This window comes from Apium graveolens, chromosome 3 (assembly GCF_009905375.1).
Source record: "Apium graveolens cultivar Ventura chromosome 3, ASM990537v1, whole genome shotgun sequence".
Taxonomy (NCBI): domain Eukaryota; kingdom Viridiplantae; phylum Streptophyta; class Magnoliopsida; order Apiales; family Apiaceae; genus Apium; species Apium graveolens.
In genome coordinates this window covers 38,731,655-38,759,346 of record NC_133649.1, presented here as the reverse complement: position 1 = coordinate 38,759,346, position 27,692 = coordinate 38,731,655, and the positions used below count along the sequence as shown (strand labels likewise).

Below are 27,692 nucleotides of genomic sequence, written 5' to 3'. Positions count from 1 at the left end.
CAGACATCCACAACCGAACAACTCCTTCGATAAGCTCATACAGCTGTCCTCCCCGCCCATCATACAACTCTTGTAGATGCATTAGGATAGTTGAGCATCCATATTCTCATGTTTGCTTCTAGCTCAATTTTCATGGAAGCTAGCATGATGTTTGGAGCAACAGTCGCATCATCTATCCACTTACGATACACAACGTGTTCATCATGTGCATCACTAGCAGGTTTCAGTAGGCTTAGGTGAGTCAATCACGTATTCCACTTCTTAATCCTGAGAACAATTCTCAAGTTTCGAAGCCGTCAGCATAATTAGGACCATCAATTTGAGCCTCCAGTATGCTCCTGAGTGATAGTGCAGAAGACACATCAAGTAAATCTGTAAAGATAAACACATAACACACTTAGCTAATATTCGATTTTATTTCAAAAACACTATATGAATCGGGTCTTTATTCATAAGTGGCTCCCACTAGTTTTCCTAATTTATTCAACCCCCTACGTGAAAAATTAAGCATTCATAATGCTAGTGGGAATAAGGATCCTACATTCCATTACACAACCCCGGCTGTAGCACGAACCGCCATGCAATGTTCAATAGGCAGACAACTCTTGTCAATTACATCTCATGTTATTCCCTAATCAAACTTTAGCCTCTTGAATAATTGAGTCTCGGCTGTAGCACGACAAACTCAATATTCTAAGTCAAGTCTAACCCAACATTCCGTACAGTTGAATCAGTCCCCAAAGGCCCACGGCTGTAGCACGTACCGACCTTTAGATTCTTATTCAATGTACACATCTCTATGTAATAGACAAGTATTTCTTATTTCAAAATCAAAGCCCTCGGCTGTGGCACGAACCGACAATGATTCAAAAATAAGAACTACTTTTCTATCATGTTGGAAGGCTAAGACCGACACAAGCCCGTTGTGTCATTGGCCAATTACTACTTGATATTATTAATTTTAGAGGGATTATATTACGTTACAATCATAATCATATTATAAAGAGATTCTTCCTTTTAAATTAAATATTTCAAATCAATAATCAATAATCAGACGATTCCCAGATCGGGTGGAGCATTGTCAAGAGGCGTCACTTAATAACCCTTTCTTACAGATAGAAATCTGTTGTTGACAGAATCATCCTTTCTCTCATATCGAAAATTCATATTCAATTACGTGTTTCATAAACACAAGAATCTCATGATTGTATTCATAATATTGTTATTAAGGTTATGAAACAATTTCACTATACTAGGTTGTCTAACAAACGCCTTATGTTCGTTTAAGTTCACCTATATCTATCATCGCATGATAAACTAAGCATATATCACATATATAAACATTAATAAACATCAAGGTAGGCATGTTACATCATCTAGCATATTAGTCTAACTATTATACATCTCTATGTATCACATTAAGCATTTAAAAGCAACTTAAACAGTCAAAACCAGCTTTAAAAACACTTCATGGAAATATAAATAGTTCAAAACTTTTATATAAACTAAAATTGAACACTCCATTAGATCCGTCTCGGAAAAACGAATCCAACGGTATATTGCACGCCCAAAACGGAGTTACGAAACTCCCAGAAAATCAATTTTAAAATCAACAGTCGGGCTGTAACGCATTACAGGAACGCGTTACTAGCCATGTAACGCATTCCGGTGATGCGTTACACCCCTTTTAAGCCATTAAAGGGTGTAACGCATTCCGTGAATGCGCTACAGGTGTGTAACGCATTCCCGGAATGCGTTACACTCCTATTTTTTTTTTTCGTTTTCGCAGCAGCCACTCTTTTCTCTCCTCGGTTGCCGTGCATGTCAGACCTGTACCTTGCTTTGCTGACAGCCGAATAACAGCACAGTACAAACACAGTATATACAGATATATACATACATACATACAATTTATATATATATAATTATTTAATTATGAATTTTAATTGAAACAACTTCAAAAATTCATAATAAAAAATCTATACATCCTAAAATTATGAAAAAAATACCCAGACGATCTACAACACTTGTAGAACCCAGATCAACATTCAAAATTATTATGAGAAACGATTTCTCTTCAGACAAAATTAATCCATGATATAACTTGTAAAAATCATAATTAATTCATACAAGCACATAAAATTCTGAAATTTTTACCACAGATCTATATGCATACAACCTATGCTCTGATACCATTGTTGGATTTTTAACGCAGCGGGGGCATGGAAAAACACTTTTACACATACAAAATCCAAATATAAGCATATAAATCGTGAATAAAAGTTCGAGGGATCGAATCTAACCTTTTAAAATAATTCGGAGACAACTATCAGAGATCCTTAGCAGTTGCTCCTCAAGTGTGAAGCACTCCACCGGTATCCACCAAGAAAACGATGTTAAGGAGGAGGAAGGAGGTGGAGAGAATTGGGTTTTCCAAACTTTTTGGGTTTTCGGGTTTCGATGGGGTTAGAATAAAATAGGGTCTATAATAGTGTATTTATAGGCAAAATTTTTAGCTGAAATTTTCCCATAAATAATATTATTATTATCCCATTTATTATTTTCATTAATAATTAAAACACCTTTTAATTATTAATCCTTTTTCTAAACACTTTAGAAATAATTCTCTCTCTTGATTTAATTTCCAAAAATTAAATCCTTAATTAATAATATTAAGAACTTTTCTTAATTAATTTATAATCAATTAAATCTCATTTAATCAATTATTAAATTTGCCAATTAATTATTTATTTCATAAATAAATAATTATTAGCCATTATTAATTAATTCCTCCACCATTAAATCATTCTCTTTTTATGGTGTGACCCTGTAGGTTCAATATTAAGCCGGTAGTAGAAATAAATAATAATAAAACTATTTTATCATTATTTATATAAATTCTCTAATTTATTAAATATGATTAATTAATTAATCACATTTATTCTACATCGTGAGGGATACTTCTCAGCATATCGCGACTATCCGGATAATATGAATTCACTGCTTAGAATACCAAGAACCTATTCAGTGAATAGTTACCGTACAATAAACTCCTTCTGCCCTACAATATCCCGATTAAATACAAGGCATGGATCTCGTGTCAAGCCTATCTAATTTAATCACTTGCTTACCATTTACTATGCGTAGTTCTATGCAAATTAGATACTTGTTATTCCTAGAAGACTAACAATGAGATTTACAGAAGGGGGGTTGAATGTAAATCTCAAAACTTTTTCAAGTTTTGAGCAGTTTATAAAGTTGTGTGTTCAAGAAGAACAAGTGTGTGAATTGCTTTAAGCTAATACAGACAGATATATATTCAAGCACAAATGTAAAGAACACAACAGACCTTAAAAACTTTTCTGGTGGATTTGTTGTTCCACCAGAGATGGTGTATTAGAAAATCTGTGTTCAACAATGTTGATCACAGCTGCATCCTAGTACAAACTAGATGAATTTTCTCTCAAGATATTTCTTAACAGCTCTGGAAAAATCTATCTAATTACTAGCTTCTTCTTGGTTCATATATATTACCAAGTGTACAAGTGAAAAACAATATAAAATTACAATAGTAAAATAAGTTCTTCACTTGCTTCTTTTCCTGTTCACTCAAGTACTTTGTTGACTATTGCAACTTTGTACAAAAGAAGAACGGCTGCTTTTTCTGTTGATCCTGAAATTCGGCTACCACATCTCAGTTTTCTCTGTCAACCCACGTGCCTCTGCTTGTAGGTACAACTACCACTTATCAACGGCTGATTAGCAGAACATCCGTTGAAGCTTTCATCCGTTGATGACTTCATCCGTTGAAGGATGTTATCCGTTGAAGCTTTCATCCGTTGATGCTCTCATCCGTTGAAGGATGTTATCCGTTGAAGCTTTAGAGACATCCGTTGAAGCTTAGCTTCTCATCCGTTGAAGGTCTTTTAAGTCATCCGTTGATACCACTTCATTTATACAAAATTACAAGGCATGAAATATTTACAATTGGCCTTCCTATCTGCATATCATCTAGTAGTCAACATGACTCATAGTTTCTCTCAACTTCTAAGAATTACAATTTTAAATACAGAGACTGAAATATGCTACAATACTAGACTTATTTCTAAGTAAAGCTACACCATCAACGGATAGCCAAAGTGGTCTTATCCGTTGAGGCTACAGACACTAAATTTCTACTTAAGTGTTTTGTTAAACATATCATCAAACTAATGCACATATATTCCTAACAATCTCCCCCTATTTATGTCTATAAGAACTGTAGGCATAAATTCAGGGTTAACTTGATGATAACAAAACACTTAACAAATATTTGAATTGAAACTAAGTAGAAATATAAAAAGTGCTGCAAAAGTGTATGTACTAGGAGGTAATTGAAGATTTACAGTATTTCCAAGGGTGCTCCTCTAGCCTGAGCAAATCATCATTTTCTTCTTTGTTCCCTGGTTTTCTTTCCTAGCCCTTTGTCATTTCCCTCAATTTGGAGTTGGAGTTTTCTGAAGAATTCAGCTTCATCTTCATCACTGATATCCAACTTAGATTGCATTTCCTTGAGAGTTTCATTGCTGGCAATCTTGAGTTGGTCTTCAAGTCTGAAAAATCTTCTGACTCCTTTGTCATCTCTAAATTCCATCAACCAATGAGGTGATTTGTGAATTTTAGTTCCCCTTTCTTGTATGAGTAAGGTTCTGGGCAAAGCATTTGGTTCCCTCCAAGTCTTCCTTATGTTGGCAATCTTGTTGAGAATTTCAGTCTTGGCTGTTCTGGTAAAGCCAGAATCCTTTTTGATGGCTGAAAAAACTCTGATCAAGGTAGAGTAGCCTTCATTTAGAATCCTGTGGAGAGGCCATGTTCTTTCCCCAGCTCCTTTATATCTGAACACTAATCTTTCTGGTAACTGTCTGTAGGCAGCTATTCCCCTTACATCCTCCAGCTCATCCAGATAGAGTTCAATGTCTGAAATTTCTTTTATGTCACAAATGTGAACATAATCATCTTTAGAAATGGGTGACTTAGGCTTAGGTTTTTGTTTTTGAGTGAATTTCTTAGAGGTTGTGGGAGGTGTAGATTTTGGTTTTCTTTTCTGTTTCTTTGGTGGTGGAAGAGTGGTTAGAAAGGTAGGCAATGTGATGTTGTCCCAATCAATAGGTTCCTCTTTTGGAATGATTGGTTCACCATGGATATTTATAGAGGGATCAGTAACAAAAGGTTCAGGTATGGAAGGTAGTGGTTTAGATATAGATTTGGTATCTTCAGGGTTATCTTCACTCCTTCTGTGTGCCTTGGCCTTTCTTCTGTTTCCCTTCTGCCATTCCTCTCTTTCCTCCATATTTTCACCAAATATGCTCCCAAGAACCTCATCTAAGTTAGCAATCTTTTCTTCACCCCTGACTTCAATTCCTTTCATTTCTTCAACTTGGCTTGACTTTAGCTGTTTTTCAAGCTTTGCTTGTGCTCTTTTGTCAGCCTTTAATTGCTTGGCTTCTTCTTTCTTAGCTATTGAGAATTTGGGATGTCCTTGCATCACACATATGCTCTTTCCCTCTCTAATGATAATAGCTCTATTTCTCCTTACAGCCTCATCCATGGACTTTTTGAGATAGGCAATACTCCTGCCTAAGATCTTGTTCTCATCATCTTTTGAAGGAGGAAAGTCCACTTCTTTTAAAGGATTCTTTGTTGAGTCCTTATTGGATCTTTCATTGGGCTTGAGGATTATAGCTTGTAGCTCTTTGGAAGAAGCTTCTCCATCCTTAAGACTCCCTACTGGCATGAGCTCCATGTTGATTGGTTCAATCTTTGTGCTAAATTTCACAGATGTTGATTTATTTTGTGTAGAACCAAACACCAATTGCAACCTTTCATCAATTCTCCTCCATTGTTCTTTCATTTGTATTTCAGCTGCTGCTAGCTGAATCAAATCAATTCCATCAGATTTTCCCTTGATTTGAATGATTGGAGAGGTAGTGATGGCAGGAACTAGCACTTTAGATATCTGAATCTTTGTAGAGGGCTCTCCTTCCCCTTCCCTTTTATTCTCCCCCTTTTTGTTATCATCAAGGAGAGGGGTCAAGCCTTGTGCTTTTGCCAGCTGCATTAGGAGATTGGTTTGAGATTGTTGGTTGAGAAGAAGGGTGGCCACAGAATCTTCAATTCCTTGAACTCTGTCTTCCAACTTGGCCAGCCTTTGTTCAGTAACTGATTCCTTTTTCAATCTCGAAACCAAGTCCTGCAAAGTACCATAGGGCATGACTGAATCCAATTTTTCTGAAGTGAAGGATTTCAAGTCAGCAATATCTTTCCTGAGATCATTTAGACTCATATCTTGCTTTACTTTCTGCAACTTCATGAGATGCAGTGAGTCCAGGTGAGCTTGGAGGATAGCCTTGATATTTGCATTTGAAGTGTTCTGAATGGCCTGTTGAATAGTGATGATTTGTTTGACCAGGTGGACATTGAATTCACCTGTTCTATGCTCCTTAGTCAGGGCCCATTCAGGTAGATTAGGAATGGAACTAGGGTCTTCATCTCCCCCTATGTTCATGCTTCCATCAGAAGAAATAGAGTCATCATCATCAGAATTTACTCCAAATTCCTCAGATGGCTCACCAGCTGTAGAAGGCATCCTGTTAATAGCAGCTTTATCCCTTTGAAGAGATTCTGTTGAGTGCACTAGATGTAGTGTCCTCTCTGCCTCCTCATTGCCCTGAGCAGCCAACAGTTGATAGGCTGTCACAGGATGAGTAAAAGTGTCAGCATCCAAGGAAATGTTATCAATTACAGCTTTGTAATGTTGCTGAAATTGTCTTTCCTTTTCAGCATCATCCACAATCATTGACTCATGAGCAATGGCTGGTTCCACCCTTGTATCAACTGTACCTGCTTTTCTCTCTTTTTCTCTATGTTCTTGCATCAGGGGCTCCCCCTGGCTCACACATCTCACTCCCTCACCTTCACCTTCTAAGGTGGTACTCCACTCACTGACTTTTGCCATGCTGGAAGAAATAGCATGCATTTTTGTGCTCTCAATCTCTCCTTTTGCCTGGGAGCAACCCAGCCTCTCACTCAAATTTTCACTCCCTGCCCTCAATCCTAAAAGTGATTGCACAGTATTCATGTCTTCTACACTTGGAATCATTTCAGTTATTTGTGTAGAGACTATCAACGGATGTGGAATATCCGTTGAAGTTGAAACTGTTGTTATCAACGGATAACTGCTGTTAAGCTTATCCGTTGAAGAGCAACCACTTGTCAACGGATGAGTGATATCCATTGAAGAAGGAAAAGAAGATGAAATTGAAAGTGATATAACTGTTGAATCTGTATAGATTGATTTGATATGTGTTGATACAGATCCTTCAATTATATCTGAAAGAATTTGCGGGTGATCCAACAAATCATCTAAAAGATGATGATCACCTGTATTTGAGTGGGGCTCCTCCCTGAGTTGTAAAGAGGGAGAATCAGGAATTGATGGGAATAGCATATCCACATCCAGAGATGGTGAAGAAGTATTTGGTGATTGATGTGTAGTTATTGTGAGAGAATGGGGCTGTGACTCCACATTTATTGGAGTCACATCAAACTGAGTTTGAGAAGGCACAGAGACAGATGGATGTATCTGTGCAGTGTGTGCACCCTGTGTAGAAGATTGGGTTCTAGCCTTCTTTCTTCTAATAAAGGCTTTTGTAGGTGAGTGTTTGGCTTTAGTGTCCCTCCCTCTTTTGTTCTGTGTTCCTGGATGGGAACTCTTTTCAATAGTAACATCCTTTTGGGAGGATGCTACTAGGGATGTGCTAGAGACCTTTTCAACCACCACAGCTTTTTGAGAAACTGGGGCTTGGCTAGCTTGGGAAGCACTCAACTCTCCTTCCTTATCCTGGGGGTTTCTTTGATGTTCACCCCTCCCCTCACCACTCACACCCTGATCACTTCCCTCAGGGTTAATGGTTGTTGTTACAACTGTTGTCTTTTGAGAAACAACAGAGGTGGTTTTCTTTGTCTTGGATTTTGAAAGTTTGGATTTGGTGACCTTGGTAGAAATCTGTTGGGGCATTGACACAGATTTCATGGCCACACTAGAAGATAAAGAAATAGAGGGGTTGGAAGAAGTAGGAGTTGTAGAAGCAATTACCTCACCTACCTGGGGTGCATTCATGATTGGTAAATATACCAATTGCACACTGCTGTTAAGATCCATTCTCTTCAAGTCTGCAAGAACTCTTTTCTCTTGTGCCCAGCACTTGAGTTTATTATTCTCATTGATTATGACTAAACCTTCAGCAACATGGTTAGCCAATAACATAAAGAATCTAGCATAATAGATGTTATTAGGTCTATTAGCTTTGTTACCTAATCTAGTACCTAATTCTAGCATCACATAGTTGCTAAAGTTAAAGTACCTATCAGAAACAAGCATATAGAACATGTTAACAAGAGATGAAGTTATGGCATCAAAATTACTAATTTTCCCAGAGAAAACCTTTATGAAGGCATCCCCAAGAAAACTCCATTCTTTCCTAAGGCCTTTTCGTCTAATACCCCCTAAATTAGCAGAGTTAAGAGAGTAACCTATGGAATCTAACATGCTGGATACATCACTATCAGTGTGTGGTGTCATGGCATTGTTCTCAGGTAATTTAAAACATGCTTGTAAGTCATCACAGTTAATACAGTGATTTTTACCTTTGAGAGTGAAGGAGATAGTCATATCCATGGAGTTGAACTCAGCAGTTGTCCAAATTTCCTCAACTACTTCACAGAAAATCGTTGGGGCTTCCAGCATTGCATAGCTAAGTTTACAGTTTTTGATGAAGTCCATCATTTTGTGATAATCTGAGTGGGCTTCATTCTTCTCTACCAGAGCTATGAAATTATTCTTCTCGTAGATGAACCCAGATTGAGACATAATCTTCACGACTGGTGCCATTGTTGTGAGTAGAAATTGCAGAGAATAACTTGAGGGTTTTGCAGAGAGAAAATGGTAAATGCTTGAAATTCTAAGAAAGCGTAAAGTAATAATGAACAATCAGAAGGGCTTATATGCTTTCAAAGAAAAAAAATAAATAAAGGATTAATCAATAAATAGGTGTTAGTGAATTTCAGCCGTTTAAGAATAAACTGTAAGTATTCTAATAACTACCTTTAAAACCAATACATACAGATGTATGTATGGTATCAACGGTTAAGAAAATAGAATCAACGGCTGTGAAACACCTCAAACGTCTGATGTGACATTTCAACGGATAATGTAAATTGTCATCCGTTGAAAGGTACTTCAGCTTTATCCGTTGACGGATAAAAGTTCCAGAGATATACTTGTCTTTCAACGGATAATGAATATCCGTTGATAGAGCAATTTTGACTTTCAACGGATAGGGAACATCCGTTGATGGAATAAACTTTGTTAAAAGTCAAATTTGTTCTAGCAACTAATATATTTCAGGCTCCACATCAAATTGCAAAGAAGACATGAATTTTAAGAGTAATTAAGCATACCTAGCTCACTTACCAATCTTGTGAATGTTGATTCATCAAGTGGCTTGGTAAATATGTCAGCAATTTGTTGTTCACTTGGAACAAAATGTAGTTCCACTGTACCATTCATGACATGCTCCCTGATGAAGTGGTACTTAATATCAATGTGCTTGGTCCTTGAGTGCTGCACAGGATTCTCGGTTATGGCTATGGCACTTGTGTTGTCACAAAAGATAGGTATTCTATCAACATGAAGTCCATAATCAAGGAGTTGATTCCTCATCCATAACATTTGAGAACAGCAACTTCCAGCAGCAATGTATTCAGCCTCAGCTGTAGAAGTAGAGACTGAATTTTGCTTTTTGCTAAACCATGATACAAGCTTGTTTCCCAGGAATTGACAGGAGCCTGTTGTACTTTTCCTGTCTATTTTGCAACCTGCATAGTCTGCATCTGAATAACCAATTAGATCAAAGCCAGATTCTCTAGGATACCAAATTCCTAAATTTGGTGTACCCTTGAGATATCTGAAAATTCTCTTGATAGCAATTAAGTGAGACTCCCTAGGATCAGCTTGAAATCTTGCACACAGACATGTAGCAAACATTATATCTGGTCTGCTAGCAGTTAAATATAAAAGTGAACCAACCATGCCTCTATAACTTGTAATGTCCACAGACCTTTCAGTCTTATTTAATTCAAGTTTGGTGGCAGTGGCCATGGGAGTTTTTGCAGATGAACATTCCATTAAGTCAAACTTCTTTAAAAGATCATGAATATATTTAGTTTGACTAATGAAAATTCCATTACTAACTTGTTTAATTTGTAAACCAAGAAAATAGGTTAGTTCTCCCATTAGGCTCATTTCATAATTACTTTGCATTAGCTTAGCAAACTTCTTACAAAGATTATTATCTTTAGAACCAAATATTACGTCATCTACATAAATTTGAACAAGTATACTAGAGCCATTAACATTTCTAAAGAAGAGAGTTTTATCAACAGTACCTCTAGTGAAGTGATTCTCCAAAAGAAATTTTGATAATGTTTCATACCAGGCTCTAGGTGCTTGCTTCAGTCCATAGAGTGCTTTCAACAGATAATACACATAGTCTGGAAAATTTGGATCTTCAAATCCTGGAGGTTGACTTACATAGACTTCTTCCTCTAATTTCCCATTTAGAAATGCACTCTTGACATCCATTTGATAGACTTTGAAATTGGCATGGGCTGCATAGGCTAGAAAGATTCTGATAGCTTCAAGTCTTGCAACAGGAGCATATGTCTCATCAAAATCTATTCCCTCTTGCTGAGAATAGCCTTTAGCAACCAATCTGGCTTTGTTCCTTATGATAATGCCATTTTCATCCATCTTATTTCTGAATACCCATTTTGTATCAATAGGACTCTTGTTCTTTGGTTTGGGTACCAGCTTCCAAACTTGGTTTCTCTCAAATTGATTTAGCTCTTCCTGCATAGCTAATATCCAATCTGGATCCAATAAGGCTTCTTCCACTTTCTTAGGTTCCTCCTGAGATAGAAAACTACTATACAGACATTCATCTTGAGTAGCTCTTCTTGTTTGCACTTTAGATGATGCATCACCAATGATCAGTTCAAAGGGATGATTCTTGGTCCATTTCCTTTGAGGTGGAAGATGAGCTCTAGATGAGGTGATCTCAGTATTGTCATGATGTGAGATAGAGTTTTGATTAGTTGAAACTCCCCCTGAGTTGTTGGTCCTTTGCAGGGAACTTGGAGTTCCATCAATTAATGATGTAAATTGATTATCAGTTGATGAGCTATGATCAACGGATGCTTCATTAAGTACTTCAACGGATGATGCACAATGTCTTTCAACGGATGCTGAATTTTGTGCATTATCCAGGAGCAAATTTTGTATTCCTTTTGAAGTGTCGTCTCCATCAATCTCTTCTTCACTATCATCACAATATATTTCAATATTGTCAAATTTGAGTCTCTCATAATGTTCCTCATCTGTTAGTCCATCAATCTTTTTATCATCAAACACAACATGCACAGATTCCATAACAATGTTGGTTCTTAGATTGTAGACCCTATAAGATTTTCCAGCTGAATAACCAACAAATATTCCTTCATCAGCCTTTGCATCAAACTTCCCTTTATGGTCAGATTGATTCCTTAGTATAAAACATTTACATCCAAAGACATGAAGAAAGTTTAGAGTTGGTTTTCTTTTCTTGAACAACTGATAAGGAGTCATGCCTTTAGCTTGATTGATCAGAGAAATATTTTGAGTGAAACAGGCACAATTAACAGCTTCAGCCCAAAAATATGTTGGTAACTTTGATTCTTCAAGCATTGTTCTGGCAGCCTCAATTAAAGATCTGTTCTTTCTTTCAACTACCCCATTTTGCTGAGGTGTTCTTGGAGCTGAGAACTCATGCATGATTCCATTTTCTTCACAGAACAGCCTTAATGTCAAATTCTTGAACTCAGTTCCATTGTCACTCCTGATGTTTCTTACTTTCAAGTCAGGATGATTATTGACTTGCCTGATGTGATTGATAATGATTTCACTTGCCTCATCCTTTGATCCAAGAAAATAGACCCATGAGAACTTTGAGAAATCATCTACAATCACTAGGCAATATCTTTTTCTTGCTATTGACAATACATTGACTGGTCCAAACAAATCCATATGTAGCAGCTGTAATGGTTCATCAATTGTTGTTTCAAGCTTCTTCTGAAATGATGCTTTCCTTTGTTTGCCTTTCTGACAAGCATCACACAGACCATCCCTTGAGAATTCAACAAGAGGAATTCCTCTTACTAAGTCCTTTTTGACTAGTTCATTCATTGTCTTGAAATTCAAATGGGATAGCTTCTTGTGCCATAGCCAACTCTCAACTGAACTTGCTTTGCTGAAAAGACAAGTAATAGATTCTGCATCTGTAGAGTTGAAGTCAGCTAAGTACACATTTCCTTTTCTAACTCCAGTTAGAACCACTTTGTTGTCTTTCTTACTAGTGACAACACAGGCTTCAGAATTGAAGGAAACTGTATTCCCTCTATCACATAGTTGACTGATACTCAGTAAGTTGTGCTTGAGACCATCAACTAATGCAACTTCTTCAATGATGACATTCCTTGTTGAAATCAAGCCATATCCCATAGTAAACCCTTTGCTGTCATCTCCAAAGGTTATGCTGGGGCCAGCTCTCTCTTTAAACTCTGTGAGCAGGGAGAAATCTCCAGTCATGTGTCTTGAACAGCCACTGTCCAAGTACCATAGATTTCTTCTATTTTCCTGCACACCACAAAATCAATCAATTTGATTTTGGTACCCAAGTTTCCTTGGGTCCATTCTTGTTAGCCTTTCTCCTAGACTTCATTCCTCCTGCATCTTTAGACTTAGGTGAGTTTGAGTCAACCTTGGTCTTAGATGTGGTTGGTTGAGGTGTAGGGTTAGTCACAACATTATCCAGCACATTTATAGTATTATTAGGCATGGATTGTGCATACATGTTATTCCACATTGGCATATTGTATGGCAATTGAGGCATACTGAATGCAGCAAGATAAGAATTGTTAAAATATGGCATGTTTGCAAAATGTGCATAAGGATTTTGTTGAGACATAACAGGCAGAGCATGTAGAGGTGATACAGACATGTTAGGCATGGAAGAGGGTACAGTTATGGGAGATTTCTTAATAGATTTACAGTTAGCAGATAGATGATTAACACTACTACAATGCACACAGCTTTTTCTAGGAGCATACTTGTCAGGTGTGTAATTGTTATGTTTGTTAACTCCTACCTTCCCATTTCTGTTGGATTTCCTTTTGGATTCCTTTTTATCCTCAACCATCTTGAGCCTATTGTTTAACTGTTCTAAGGTCATGTGCCCTACATTCACCTTTCTGACATCTTTGGATGTGCTTGCTCCTTCTTTGACAAAGTTCTTTGAAGTTGAACCAAACTTTTTGTTGAGTTTCTTTAGATTTTCTCTTTTAGAAACATCTGCCTGTTTTAATTGAGGAACCTTCAACGGATGTTCCTTTTCTTCCTTCAACGGATAACTTTCATCATCCGTTGATTCCACATCCGTTGACAGTCCATCAATTAATTCCAGTTTCTTTTTATTTTTATCCCAGGCAGTTTCACAGAATGATTCAATTCCTTGGACTTTGGCAATTTGAGCACTTACATCCCTAGATGTTTTCCAGGCTTTAATCACCTCTTGCTCTTTCTCTAATTGATTGGAAAGTATTTCTACTTTCTTAATAGATTCAGCTAGTTCATTTTCAACAGATACACAATGCAGCTTAGTCTTTTCTAGGTCAATTAACTTATCTTCTAACACAGCATTTCTATTACTTAAAAACAGATTGTTCTCTTTAATCCTACTATTTTCTTTAGCAAGAGATTTAAGAGATACACGCAAATGATACAGTTCAGTAGACATGTCATTAAAAGCATCATTGCACTCTTCTTTAGTAAGCTGTGTTATATCAGTAGTAATTACCTGGTTGCTTGATGAACTAACTTCATTCTCCTCAGAATCAGCCATGAGAGCCAAGTTAACATATTCCATGTCTTCATCCTCTTCTTCTCCATCAGCTGCCCAGTCTCTTTCTTGAGTAATGAAAGCCCTTTCCTTCTGTTTGAGCAGATCAAAATATTTCTTTTTGTAATCTACTTGATCAAACTTCTTCTTTTCAGAGGTTGGCTTTCTGCACTCACTTGCAAAGTGTCCACTCATACCACAATTAAAACACTTGAACTTGGATTTGTCCACCATGTTCTTATGGGGTTTAGTGGCTCTAGTGTTTTTCCTGAACTTCATCTTTGCAAATCTCCTGGACAGAAATGCAAGATGCTCATCAATACCATCAGAGTCATCTTGACTGGAGTTGTCTTCATTTTCAGCAACTTGCCCTTTACCCTTGTCTGATTCTGGATTTCTTACACCATCTTTGGAGCTTGATGTAGATCTCACAGTTTCTTTTCTGCATTCTTTCTCATTTTCAGCTACCAATGCAACTGAACCTCCTTTCTTTCTCCCCCTCTCCAATACCTCATCCTGTTCCAACTCTAGTTCATAAGTCTTCAAGATTCCATATAATCTTTCAAGAGTAAAGTCCTTATAATCTTGAGAGTTTCTTAAGGAAACAGTCATGGGTTTCCATTCCTTTGGTAAGGATCTCAAAAATTTAAGATTTGAATCCTTCACCTGGTACACTCTACCATACAGCTTCAGTCCATTCAACAGTTTTTGGAATCTATTGAATGTGTCATTTAAAGATTCATTTTCTTCAAAATGAAAGTGCTCATACTGTTGAATGAGAAGCTGCATTTTGTTCTCTCTTACTTGTTCTGTACCTTCACACAGCAGCTGAACTGTGTCCCAAACCTCTTTGGCAGTTGAACAATTTATCACATTATCAAACATATCCTTGTCAAGACCATTAAACAAAATGTTCATAGCCTTCTTATCCTTGTGGACTTCTTCTGTGTCTTCCATTGTCCATTCTGCTCTAGGTTTTGGAATGGATTGACCAACAGCAATTGTGGCCGTAGCAACTGTGGCTACTTTGTGGGGAATGTGAGGACCATTCACAATGCAGTTGACATAACCTTCATCTTGGGAGAGTAGATGAAGGTGCATTTTCACCTTCCAGTGGTGATAACTGTCTTTGTCAAGAACTGGGATCTTTACTCCAATATCCTTCTTACTCATCTTTGTTAGATTCCAAGATCTTTAAACTCTTTGTGTGTCAAGAGCCTGCTCTGATACCAATTGTTATTCCTAGAAGACTAACAATGAGATTTACAGAAGGGGGGTTGAATGTAAATCTCAAAACTTTTTCAAGTTTTGAGCAGTTTATAAAGTTGTGTGTTCAAGAAGAACAAGTGTGTGAATTGCTTTAAGCTAATACAGACAGATATATATTCAAGCACAAATGTAAAGAACACAACAGACCTTAAAAACTTTTCTGGTGGATTTGTTGTTCCACCAGAGATGGTGTATTAGAAAATCTGTGTTCAACAATGTTGATCACAGCTGCATCCTAGTACAAACTAGATGAATTTTCTCTCAAGATATTTCTTAACAGCTCTGGAAAAATCTATCTAATTACTAGCTTCTTCTTGGTTCATATATATTACCAAGTGTACAAGTGAAAAACAATATAAAATTACAATAGTAAAATAAGTTCTTCACTTGCTTCTTTTCCTGTTCACTCAAGTACTTTGTTGACTATTGCAACTTTGTACAAAAGAAGAACGGCTGCTTTTTCTGTTGATCCTGAAATTCGGCTACCACATCTCAGTTTTCTCTGTCAACCCACGTGCCTCTGCTTGTAGGTACAACTACCACTTATCAACGGCTGATTAGCAGAACATCCGTTGAAGCTTTCATCCGTTGATGACTTCATCCGTTGAAGGATGTTATCCGTTGAAGCTTTCATCCGTTGATGCTCTCATCCGTTGAAGGATGTTATCCGTTGAAGCTTTAGAGACATCCGTTGAAGCTTAGCTTCTCATCCGTTGAAGGTCTTTTAAGTCATCCGTTGATACCACTTCATTTATACAAAATTACAAGGCATGAAATATTTACAATTGGCCTTCCTATCTGCATATCATCTAGTAGTCAACATGACTCATAGTTTCTCTCAACTTCTAAGAATTACAATTTTAAATACAGAGACTGAAATATGCTACAATACTAGACTTATTTCTAAGTAAAGCTACACCATCAACGGATAGCCAAAGTGGTCTTATCCGTTGAGGCTACAGACACTAAATTTCTACTTAAGTGTTTTGTTAAACATATCATCAAACTAATGCACATATATTCCTAACAATACTCCTTTCTAATTTCATTCACTCTGGCCAGAGATTCCTGAACTAGCATAAGTGGATCAGCCTTGAACATTCGCTTCCTTCACTGGAAGGGGTAGATCCTTTATTGATCATACACTATCTTCGTGTACAAATTCCTATACCCAGAAGAGCCCTAATAATTGTCCCTGGAGACTAAGAACTAAACCAAAGCATAGTTCAGTGTACACAAGATGACTATGATGACCTCAAGTCTAAGGATACTTGTACAACTATCACTAAGCGAATAACTGCTGACACGTGAGTGAACTCCATCAGTTGTTCAGCTTTGCGAGTCATGTTCAGTGAACTTATTCTATAATAAGCACCTACATACTAGCTATAGTGTCTCCACACAAATGTCTATGAGAACAGACATCCTTCATAATGAAGCAAACATAGTATGTACCGATCTTTGCGGATTATTAATTACCAGTTATATATCCTATGACCAGGAACTATTTAAGTTTAGAGTTATCATCTTTTTAGGTCTCACTATTATGATCTCATCATAATCCATAAAAAGCTTTACTCTAAACTATGGTATATCTTATTTAAACACTTAAATAGATAAAGCCCGTAATAAAAACAAAACAAGTCTTTATTAATATCAATGAAATCAAAACAGATTACATAAAAGTTATTCCTAAATCCTAATACATGATTGGACTTAGGACATATTCCTTTCACATGTACCTACTAACCAATCCAACCGCATACATAATATCTGGACGAGTAAAAGTTAGGTACCTCAGACTTCCGACCACACTTTTGAACAACGTCGGATTTACCGACTCCCTCGTTGAATCAACTCTGAGCTTTATGCTCGGTTCTGCTGGCGTGCTCACTCATTACAAGAAAAATATTAATAGACATCACACATTAGACATCGGTCACTGATGGCACTGATGTCTCAAACATAATTGACATCACCCCGTGTTTATTCGATGTCTTTCTATTTTTAAGACATCGTCTATTTGAAAACCGATGTCTTAAGTTGAGTTTTTAAATATTGAACGCACGGCCTCCCCAATTCTTTTCCCCCTTAACAAAATTTTTATTCCCTCCTTGACAATTTTTGGTTTCCCCCTCTCAAATTAAATAAAAACTAAAAACTCTCTCGTTCTCACTCTATCTCACATGTCTCTCTCTCACATCTCTCTCACAGCTCTCTCTCCGACAAGAACACACCCTTCTCATCTATCACTCACTACTGCTCACCACCTCTCACCACATCTGCTATGCTCTCTTTTCCTCTCAGCTTTCTCTACTCTCTTCGCTCATCAGCTATCTCTCTTTCAATTAGGTGATTTCTCTTTTCGTTTTCATATTATAAAGTAAAATTAATTGGTCTTCTTTGCATTAATCAAAACCCTAGTTTTTTAATCAAAATCCTTTAAATCGAAACCTTAGTTTTTAGAATTGGGGATTTTTTAAAATAAAAATCCAAATTGAAGTACTGTATAGTGTCACTAATTATTTTGAATTTGTTTTATACAGGAATTACAAACCAATCATGATACGTGGCTTCAAGTTCTGGATATTCTTCTATCACACAAAAGCTAAATATGAAATTCTTTCCGATTTACGTCCGTTTAATGTCATACTTAGTTTTATGTTTTCTTATTTTGATTTGTTAGAATTAACAAAGGAGAGATGGCTCGATATGACAGAGCAATGACCACCGGAGGGTCATCTACTTCAAGTGAAATACGCTCTCGAAGCTATCCGTAAAGGTAACGCCTCCATCGGTGTTAGAGGTAGCGATACTATCGTTCTCGGTGTTGAGAAGAAATCACATTTTACTTAGGTATCCTGAAGCCGTTTTGCTTGATGACTGATGTTATATTTGATTTGGTATGTATCGGGTGGTTAAATTGGTTTGTTGATTTTTATAGCTATGTTGCGGAATTATAGAGGTTTTATATTTTTGTAATTTGAATGTAGTATTTTAGGCGTGGAAGAAATGATGTTGTTTTGCTTGATGTTTTTGATATTATGGTCCGATTAGTGGATTTTATTTTTCTTGTTATGTTCCGGAACTGTAGTGATTTTAGTTACAGTCTGCAGGTGGGTTTTATTAGTGAAGGAGCATATATCTCATGGCTGAAATGGAAATGGAACTTGTAGAAATCATTTAATCAAATGATGATAGTGAGCTTGATTGGGATTTAGACTTGGTTAGGTCCATGTATGATCAGATTCCCTTGGATTTTACTGGAGCATCCACTTCAGATAATGATTTAGGCAAGCCAATCCCAACAACGACTACCACTCAGAGCTAGAGAGCTCTTCCACCATGGACAAATACATCCGGTTCCGAGTTAACAGGTGAAGTTTTTTTAGCCTAAAATATCAATATTCAATAGAATATGTGTTGTCCCATTATATAACACTTCAGTATGTGCAGTTTACAAAAAGTCATCACGTAAGTTGGCTTCCCGAGCAGATGCTCGTAACAGAAGCTCATCAAACCATAGCCACCAAACACAGGCTGGACATCGCAGGCCATCAGGAACTATTAGCCACTCAGGACTCTCAAACTTAAAAATAAACCAGGATACAGATTCTACAAATTTGGCTAGTAGAGGTATGTGATTCTATCAATTAAAAATTTGTCAAACTTCAAGACTCTAGGTTTCATGTTCTTTATATACATCACATTTTAATTTATTCATAATCATATATGTTCAATTGTGGGAACTAGAGTTTATTTGATAGGTCCTGTATATATTAGTTGTTGACGAGCTCATTTTTTTTATAAAGAAATGTTAGTTGACTCTAATTATGATTTTAGACTGAAGTGACTATGCTATTTGCTTAGTAGTTGTGCTTGGATTGAATTACGATTACGCCTAATGATTTGATTAGTACTTTTTCTTGGATTGAAATATGATTAAGCCTAAGGGATTGTATATTATTGACATTTATTTGATAGTACAGTTTCAATTCTCAGTAGAATTTTAACTAGAGGGGCTTATATATTGTTAACACTGATTTGGTCATAGTAAACAAACAAGACAGTAATCACATTCCAAGAATTACAGATATTTTGGACATAAACTAATACATTAATCACATTCCGAGAAGATGTCACATTAAGCCTGACACTTCATTCCTTCTTGTATCACATATGCAGTTACTACTAGTACGACAGTGCTTAAAAAAGACATTTTGCAAATATTCTGTAAATATGGTATAAATTAAAATTTGGGACTTTATCTCTTTTAGATATAATATCGATATATGATGATTAGGGGAGAAAATTAAAGTCTTATCCACAACAGAGGTCACACATATTTTAATAATACCTGTAGATACAGGTCAGTAAATTGGATCGCAGGAGAGTAAATAGAATAGACATCTGTATAAATCTAATGAAAATAGTTCTTTCTGTCATATGCAGAAGTTGTGTAATATCAAATACCAACATCCCCGATTTATAAGTACTCAGATACAAAAATAGGGTGCTCATCGTATTCATGTTATAAAAGTCTATTCTTGAACTTCCAGGCCAAGGACCATGGCAAATCCAAATTTTCAAGTCCATATGTGACTCTATGTGTGAGTGCAGGGGGGGGGGGTTGTGGGTATGGGCGTGTGTGTGGTTTGGTGCGTATGTGTGTCTGACACAGGTAGTATAGCTAAAAGTATACCTTTCCATCCAGCTGTTCTCTGGCCACCTCTATCTCTTGCTGCAATAAGTAAAGGAAAGACAAATCGAATATGAACTTATATATCTCTTACTGTAAAGTAAATTAGATTTCCTTACAATTTAGTATTTCAGGTATATGACTTTGTAAGATTAGACAATCTGCATTATGCTGGGAGTCATGGAATGGATATAGCTGCTCTATTACAGTGTTTAAAGTATGGAGTCCTCAAGCATCAAAGTAAAGTTGTTGCCATTAAGGTATGATGGTTTCTTAACTGATTCATAGCTTAATATCAGGCTATTCTGGTTTATTAATTCTGCATTTTATCATTTTTTGTAATGACTTGAGTTTTTTACTCTAATTTGATAGGGAAAAGAAGTTGTTCTCTTCCAACCAGCAGAAAATTACATTCCTGAAATTGTCCATATTTTGTACTAGTTAACGGATGTCTTGAATTAGCTGATTTTAAGGTTGATGTGATGACAGTTCTCTCACCTTGTGTCCATTTATGTTTACGTGATATAGGTGATCTCGTTAATGTTGTTGTTCCTTTCATGGGTGATTCAATTAGTGATGGCACACTGACAACATTTCTGAAATGTAAGTCTTTATCATTAAGTAGGAAATTTACTAATGAAGGATTGTCAATGTGAAATTTGAGTGTTCGGTTGTTTCACCTATTTTATTTGGAGCAGAGCCTGGTGATAAAGTAGATGTTGACGAGCCAATTGCTCAAATTGAGACAGATAAGGTATTATTCAGAGGTAGAAATTTTTGAAAAGGATTTACCAAAATCCAGTTCTCTTTAGAGCAGCTTCAACAACTTTCTGGACCTCATGTAGAGTGATATCAAAACTTTTCTAACACTTCCCAAGGTTCCAGTGATTCGTGAATCACTGTTTGTAATGTGTTGCAAAACCAGCTTACTAGTGCACACAACTTTATATCATAACAGGGGAACTAGTGTGACTCTTGATTTGGTTGATCTGATCTTGCTAAAAATCCTGTAAATATTTCATCAAAGAATCTTTGTAGTTTGCACTGGCAGTGTAGAATTTCAAATATATATTAATTCTCAGATCTTCCAATTGCAGCATTTAACTTCAAAAATAAAAATAGTGCTGAAATACTGAGATGAAAACACACATTTTAATGAATTAATACTGATGTCAAAAAACAATTGTACATCACTTTTAATGAATAAATACTGATATCTCAAAAGTAATTATACATCACTTTTAAAGAAGAAAAACTGATGTCAAAAAAGTTAATGGACATCATTTTTGATAAAAAACTGATGTCAAAGACAGACATATTCAAGTGTAAATTGAACATATACATCACTTTGTTTGGGATATAATTGATGTCTATGTACAAATATAGACATCGCCTTTTACTGAATAAATCGATGTTTAATATCTAATTTTACATCACCTAAAAGAAAATATATGATCTCTATGTGGTAAAAAACATAGCTCATTATATGTTTAATCAGTTGTAATAAGTGTAATTTATTTATTAAATTATTTATTTCTAACATTTTTTGTAAAAAAACAATGCATGGACATCAGTTTTTTTCCCAGAAATGATGTCTAAGCCAGTAAAGACATTGGGTTATGGCCGATGTCTAGAATAGACATCACCGACATCAACATCGGTTGCCAAACAGCATAGACATCAGCCAAAAACCGATGTCTATGGACTTTTTTCTTGTAGTGACTGGTTTGCATTCCTCCATTCTAAACTTCTTTAAAATTTCCTTAGCATATTTTTTCTGTGACATAAAATTCCCGTCTTTACTTTGCTTCACCTCGACTCCGAGAAAGTATGACATTTGACCAATATCTGCCATCTCAAATTCGTTAGTCATAACTTTCTTAAAATCATCAAACATACCAGGGTTATTTCCAGTAAAGATCATGTAATCCACGTATAAGCAAACGATCATAATATCTCCCCTGAATTTGTTTTCATGTAGAAAGCATGCTCGTATGGACTCTTCACGAAACCATTTTTCTGAAAATACTCATCAACCCTTGTGTTCCACACTCTCGGTGCCTGTTTTGGGCCGTACAAAGCTTTCTTTAGCCGGTAGACTTTATCTTCTTGGCCTTTCTGAACATATCCTGGAGGTTGTTCGATGTAGACTTCTTCTTCGAGATAATCATTTAGAAATGCTGACTTCACGTCCATCTAAAATATTTTCCACTGATTCTGAGCTGCAATTGCTGTCAGAAGTCGTATGGTATCAACTCTTGCAACTGGAGCAAATACCTCATCATAGTCAATGCCATATCTCTGCTTGTAACCTTTAGCCACCAACCTCGACTTGTATTTCTCCACTTCTCCATCTTGATTCATCTTGGTTTTATATACCCACTTGACACCAATTGCTTTATGTCCTTCTGGAAGATCTGTGAGCTCCCAAGTGTCATTTTTCTTGATAGCATCAATCTCTTCGTCCATAGCTTTATTCCATTTGCTTTCTTCATAAGCTTCTTCAAATGTAACTGGATCACATTCAGCCATTAAACAAAATAGAGAATAATTAAAAGATGTTTGTACCGGGCTTGTTGCTTCATAGATATTATCCAGACTCCGCATCTTTCTCGGTGCTCCCCCTGAACTGCGACTTCCTCTGGTTGATGGTGTTGATACGGGAGTTTGTTGAGTTGGACTTTGTGGAGGAGTTGGATCATCATTTTCGTCATCTTCATTATTGGGGTTGTCACTGTCATCATCATCACCATTAAAGAATAAGCCGACAACTTTTCTTTCTTCCTCGCTCCATCTCCAGTAATCTGATTCATCAAACTCAACATCTCGAAAAATGATTAGTTTCTTCGTGAGAGGATTATAGAGTCTGTACGCCTTGCTTCTTTTATCATATCCGGTAAAGATGCATTTCTCGCCTTTATCATCTAGCTTCTTTCTTGTATGATCGGGAACATGGGCATAAACAATACACCCAAAAATTATGAGATGTCTAACTGATGGTTTGCTTCCGCTCCATGCTTCATTTGGAGTCTTATTTCTGACACTTTTTATTGGACAACGATTCAACAAATAAATTGCACATAGAACGGCTTCCGCCCAGAAAGTTCTTGGCATGTGTTTTGCTTTCACCATACTCCTTGCCATGTCAAGAATTGTGCGGTTCTTCCTTTCTGCAACGCCATTTTGCTGAGGAGTATATGTCGTTGTCAACTGATGATTAATTCCATGAGCTCTGCAGAAACTTCTGAACAAGTTTGAAGTATACTCGCCTCCTCTATCTGATCTGAGTGTCTTCAAATACTGGCCACTTTATTTTTCAGCCAATTCTTTGAACTCCTTGAATTTATCAAGAGCCTCTGACTTTTCTTTTATGATATACACCCAACTTTTTCGCTAAAATCATCAATAAAAGTTAGGTAATACCTATTACCTCCAAATGATGGAATATCAAACGGACCAGCTATATCTGTGTGAACAATCTCCAATGGCCTCCTGGCTCTCCACGATTTTCCAACCAAAAAGCTTTGTCGATGTTGCTTCCCTTTGACACATGCTTCACACAAATTTCCTGGTTCGTTGATTTCTGGCAAACCGTCCACCATCTTTATTTTTGACAACAATTTTAAACCAGAAAATCCCAAATGACCATATCTCAAGTGCCACAGCCACGAGTCATTTTTAATGAACAACTTTAAGCACTTCTGCACCTTCGTCTGCATATCAAGGGTGAATAGGCGATTCTTTGACATCTCCACATCTACAATTAATTCTCGAACCTGATTTTTGATGATGAGAGAATTATCCTGCATCTGAATATTATACCCTTTCTCCACAAGTTGGCCAAGATTGATGATATTATTTTTCAAAGAAGGTATATAATAAACATCATTTATATATTTTTTTCTCATCATTCTTTGACACAATCGTAATTGTACCTTTGCCTTTGACCAGAATTTTTGATGAGTCACCAAAAGTAACTTCTCCACTGACGGCCTCGTCTAACTCCGTGAATAAATCTTTGTGGCCAGTCATGTGATTACTGGCGCCTGAGTCAAGATACCGAACATTCTTCTTGCTCTCCTCGTCTCCTTTATAAGTGAGGAACATAGTAGTGCCAACGTTTTTATCTTCTTTTGCTGCTGCAAAATGATTTCTTTCATCCACTTTCGGAGATCTACACTCGTAACTGAAGTGACCAAATTTATTATAATTATAACATTGAAATTGAGACTTGTTACCTCGTTGTTGAAATCCGCCTCTTCCTCGGCCTCTAAAATTTTAACTACGACCTGATGGTTGATAACCTTTAGAATTCTGGCCTCTATTGAAAGACTGCCTTCCGCGTCCTCGTCCACCACGGTAGCCACCTCTGCCACGTACAGAACTGCTACTTCCAGAACTGTCACTGATGGATACTTTACTTTGCAACGCCTTCTCCATATAGCTTGCATCATCATACTGGTTCTTACGCTGCTGGTGGGCTTGAAGAGAACCTACGAGCTCGTCAATGAAAATTGTAGACAGATCTTTTGACTCCTCGATAGAAGTAACAACATAATCAAATTTTCTTGTCAACGAACGGAGCAACTTTTCCATGACCCGGACATCATCAAGACTTTCACCATTTCTTTTCATCTCATTTGTCACCATTTTCAAATGCGTAACAAATTCACCAATATTTTCTGAGGACTTCATTTTTAAATTTTCAAACTCACCACGCAACACCTGGAGCCGCACCTTTTTGACTTTCTTGACACCCTGGAATGATTTCTGCAGAATCTCCCACGCCTGCTTGGATGTTTTTGCCTCCGAGATTTTTTCAAAGGTTGATTCTTCAACACCTTGAATAATTAAAAATAAAGCCTTCTTGTCTCTTTTCCGTGTCTCCTTTAAAATTGATTTCTGGTCATTTGATAAGCCTGCTTCAGCAGCTGCATCTGGTTCAGTATACCCGCTTTCAACCAGATCCCAAATATCTTGAGACCCGAGTAACACCTTCATTTGTATGCTCCAGTTTTCATAATTTGTTGCCGTCAACTTCGGAATTTGTGATTGTATCATGCTCGCCATCTTTCAGAAACATAACCTCGGCTCTGATACCACTTGTTGGAAACGTAAATGGGCTCACTCAAATTATTTTAAACTCGAAATACAAAAAATATGAATATAAGATATATTTATATTAATATACACACGCTTGTATTTATTGATATGAAAACTACAGCTTCTTTTTATCACACAAGGCTACGACCTTCTCTCTCTCAGCTATAGCTCTTCTTTTCTTCTTACAACTGGTGTTGTACTTTTTTACTCGATTGTTATATATATATATATTTACAAGACAGCAGCTTAAGCTATTTATAAGTTTTAAGGTATACATTATACCTCATGCCTTACATCACTTATCATTCAATTCCTGGTTTACTGGTCAGCCTTGTATTTGCAAACTCTAATAGGCAATTGCCTACCATGATTCCAGGAGTTGCTGTAATTTTTTCTTACATTCACACGTTTCACCACCTTTATTTCCTTGCCTTGATATTACTGCTTCCTAAAAACACTTAGTTGTTTATCTGACCTTTTACTTTTAACATGATTAATATTAATCTTACTTATGTTTGTATCTTTCTTCCGTTTATTTCTATCTGCTTCACTTCAAACAAGACAGCCTCCTTATTTGACTTCAAAGGTTATCCAGATTATGTGGAGCTGCTGCATTTTATCAACCTGGAGTTATTAAACACGTGTTTGACCATTCATGTTGACAGCCCACAACCAGAACTCAGCAACTCTGGTGTATAAGATGGGTTTGAATTCTAACAAAAAGTTCTTGCACACAGCCGAAGCCCAGAAGGAACTCAAATGAAATGAGCTCTTAATGATAGGATAACAAGTAGACGCTCCTGGTTTTCGCAAATCACGAACCTTAACTGTGATATTTAATTATTTCGAAAATTTTATCCGGAAGGATAAGACTCAGGAGAGTTCCTGATACTAATAGTAATAAGTTTGCGAAATATAGAAGGGAAATTACCTTTAGTGTTGCTGTTGCACAGAGATGGATAAGGACGATCAATGCAATAGCAAGCAAGGGATGAGGTACTTGAGTTAAAGCCGCAACGCCCACCTGATCGGGCACATGCATTACAGTCGTCGTCATTTGCATCCCAATTCAACCCAAAACCAGCTTTAAAAACTTCTTTCAGGTCCTCTTCTGTTGACGTCGGAGTAGTTAATGATTGGACTGATGTTCCATTAATGGGAACAAGAATAGTTTGGCTGCAGGATAACAGAGGTAGATTAGGTGCTAGTAAAGCCCTTGTTAAGAAATAGCTGTCCCTGCTTATTCCATTAACCTCGCAAGCAAACTTATATTGGTGACCAAGGACTGTGTTGCAATCATATAACAACGTCAAGTTCTGATCGCCAGAAGGATGCTCGAAAATTCTGTAATCCAAGTCCGTGTTGTAGAAAACACTGGGACATGTACTGTTCCACAAGTCTTGTCTAGCAACGGTAATAAGCTGAGATCGAGCATCTACTCCAAGAACTCGATATTGTTTGGACGTCATATTTATAAAAGTGATATTACCTTGGCAACTTAGCTGGAAATCTGGATGCCCACAGTAGGCCGGTCGGTCACCTCCCCAAAAAGGGTAATCAAGAATGGGAAAGTTGGAGCATCGAAAACGCTTATTGCAGGCCTCATATCGTGAATCAACCTGACACGGACACGTCGGTAGATGTCCTAGAGTGAAAATTAAGATGAAAAGGAAGAGAAACGAAGACGGAAATATAAAGGGATGCATTTATAGAGGAGAAAGAAATAGAAACCAGAAAAAGTTTGGGAGCTAAGAGCTCGAAATCATAGAGAGAGGGAGATGGTTTTTTATTCAGGAAGAAAGGGAGAGAATGTTAGACATGACTCGGCTTTCCTTTCTCTATAGGCTTGTCAAATGTAGCACCTAATAAAATTGTTTACTAACTTGGAAGCTTCTGTTGGAAATTGTTAGTTTCTTGACCGAAGGTAATGTTATGCTAACTGAATTAATAATAATCTTTATTAATAAGCAAAACCTTATACTTTATGATTTCACTTATTTTTTTGGTACCACCAAATTTTGATTTCACATTTTATGATTCATGTTATAACTCTATATATAATTCTAAATTTATTATTTTTATCATTTTTATTTCTATATGACTTATAATTCTATATATATATTATTTTTCCCCGTTTTTCTTTATTAATAAACTTTTTAAGAGATACTTTGTTTTCACTTAGTTTTTTGTTCTATCACCTTTTGTTTTCACTTTTTATGATTCACGTTATAACTGTATAACAGTTTTATCCTTTTTATTCACTAGTACAAATTTAGCTTTCAGCGTCGGTCAAAATAGGTCTAAGGCGTCGATTATTAGGCGTAGTATATGCAGGAGACGCTATAGATACATGCTTTAGGCCACGGTTAATTAAGCGACGTTAAAACTTAGACTGTGATGGTTTAATAACCGACGCAAAAGGGCATATAACCGACGCAAAAGGGTGTACAACAGCGTCGGTTGCCTTGAACTGCCGACACATATAGTCTTGATTATTAGTGTCGCTCCTCTAATAACCGACGCCTAAAGCTTTTAAATTAAACAAAAAAATTCCATTTTATATTGATATCATTTTTAAACTACTTTTCTGT

The 27,692-nt window shown here is 36.6% G+C and overlaps 1 protein-coding gene and 1 long non-coding RNA gene across 4 annotated transcripts in view; one reads left to right on the top strand and one right to left on the bottom strand.

Moving 5' to 3' along the window:
* The window catches only part of LOC141712155 (LEAF RUST 10 DISEASE-RESISTANCE LOCUS RECEPTOR-LIKE PROTEIN KINASE-like 2.1), a 55,850-nt gene extending 28,874 nt beyond the window's left edge, over positions 1-26,976 (bottom strand). The window contains exons 1-2 of one of the 2 annotated variants that reach the window (XM_074514979.1): positions 26,033-26,976; positions 20,002-20,040 (exon numbers count right to left, since the gene is read on the bottom strand). In XM_074514979.1, the coding sequence (XP_074371080.1) occupies positions 20,002-20,040; positions 26,033-26,807 (814 nt within the window). In that variant the 5' untranslated portion in view covers positions 26,808-26,976. The remainder of the gene's footprint in view (positions 1-20,001; positions 20,041-26,032) is intronic. The other variant, XM_074514980.1, reaches the window with a different exon arrangement.
* Positions 18,422-20,815, top strand: LOC141712156 (uncharacterized). 2 transcript variants are annotated; one of them, XR_012571532.1, is made up of 5 exons: positions 18,422-18,676; positions 18,756-18,935; positions 20,133-20,258; positions 20,527-20,601; positions 20,697-20,815. It is a non-coding gene; the product is annotated as an uncharacterized LOC141712156 (long non-coding RNA). The 2 variants fall into 2 exon arrangements; XR_012571531.1 differs by lacking the exons at positions 20,527-20,601; positions 20,697-20,815 and adding an exon at positions 20,371-20,477.
* Positions 26,977-27,692: the final 716 nt, after the last annotated feature.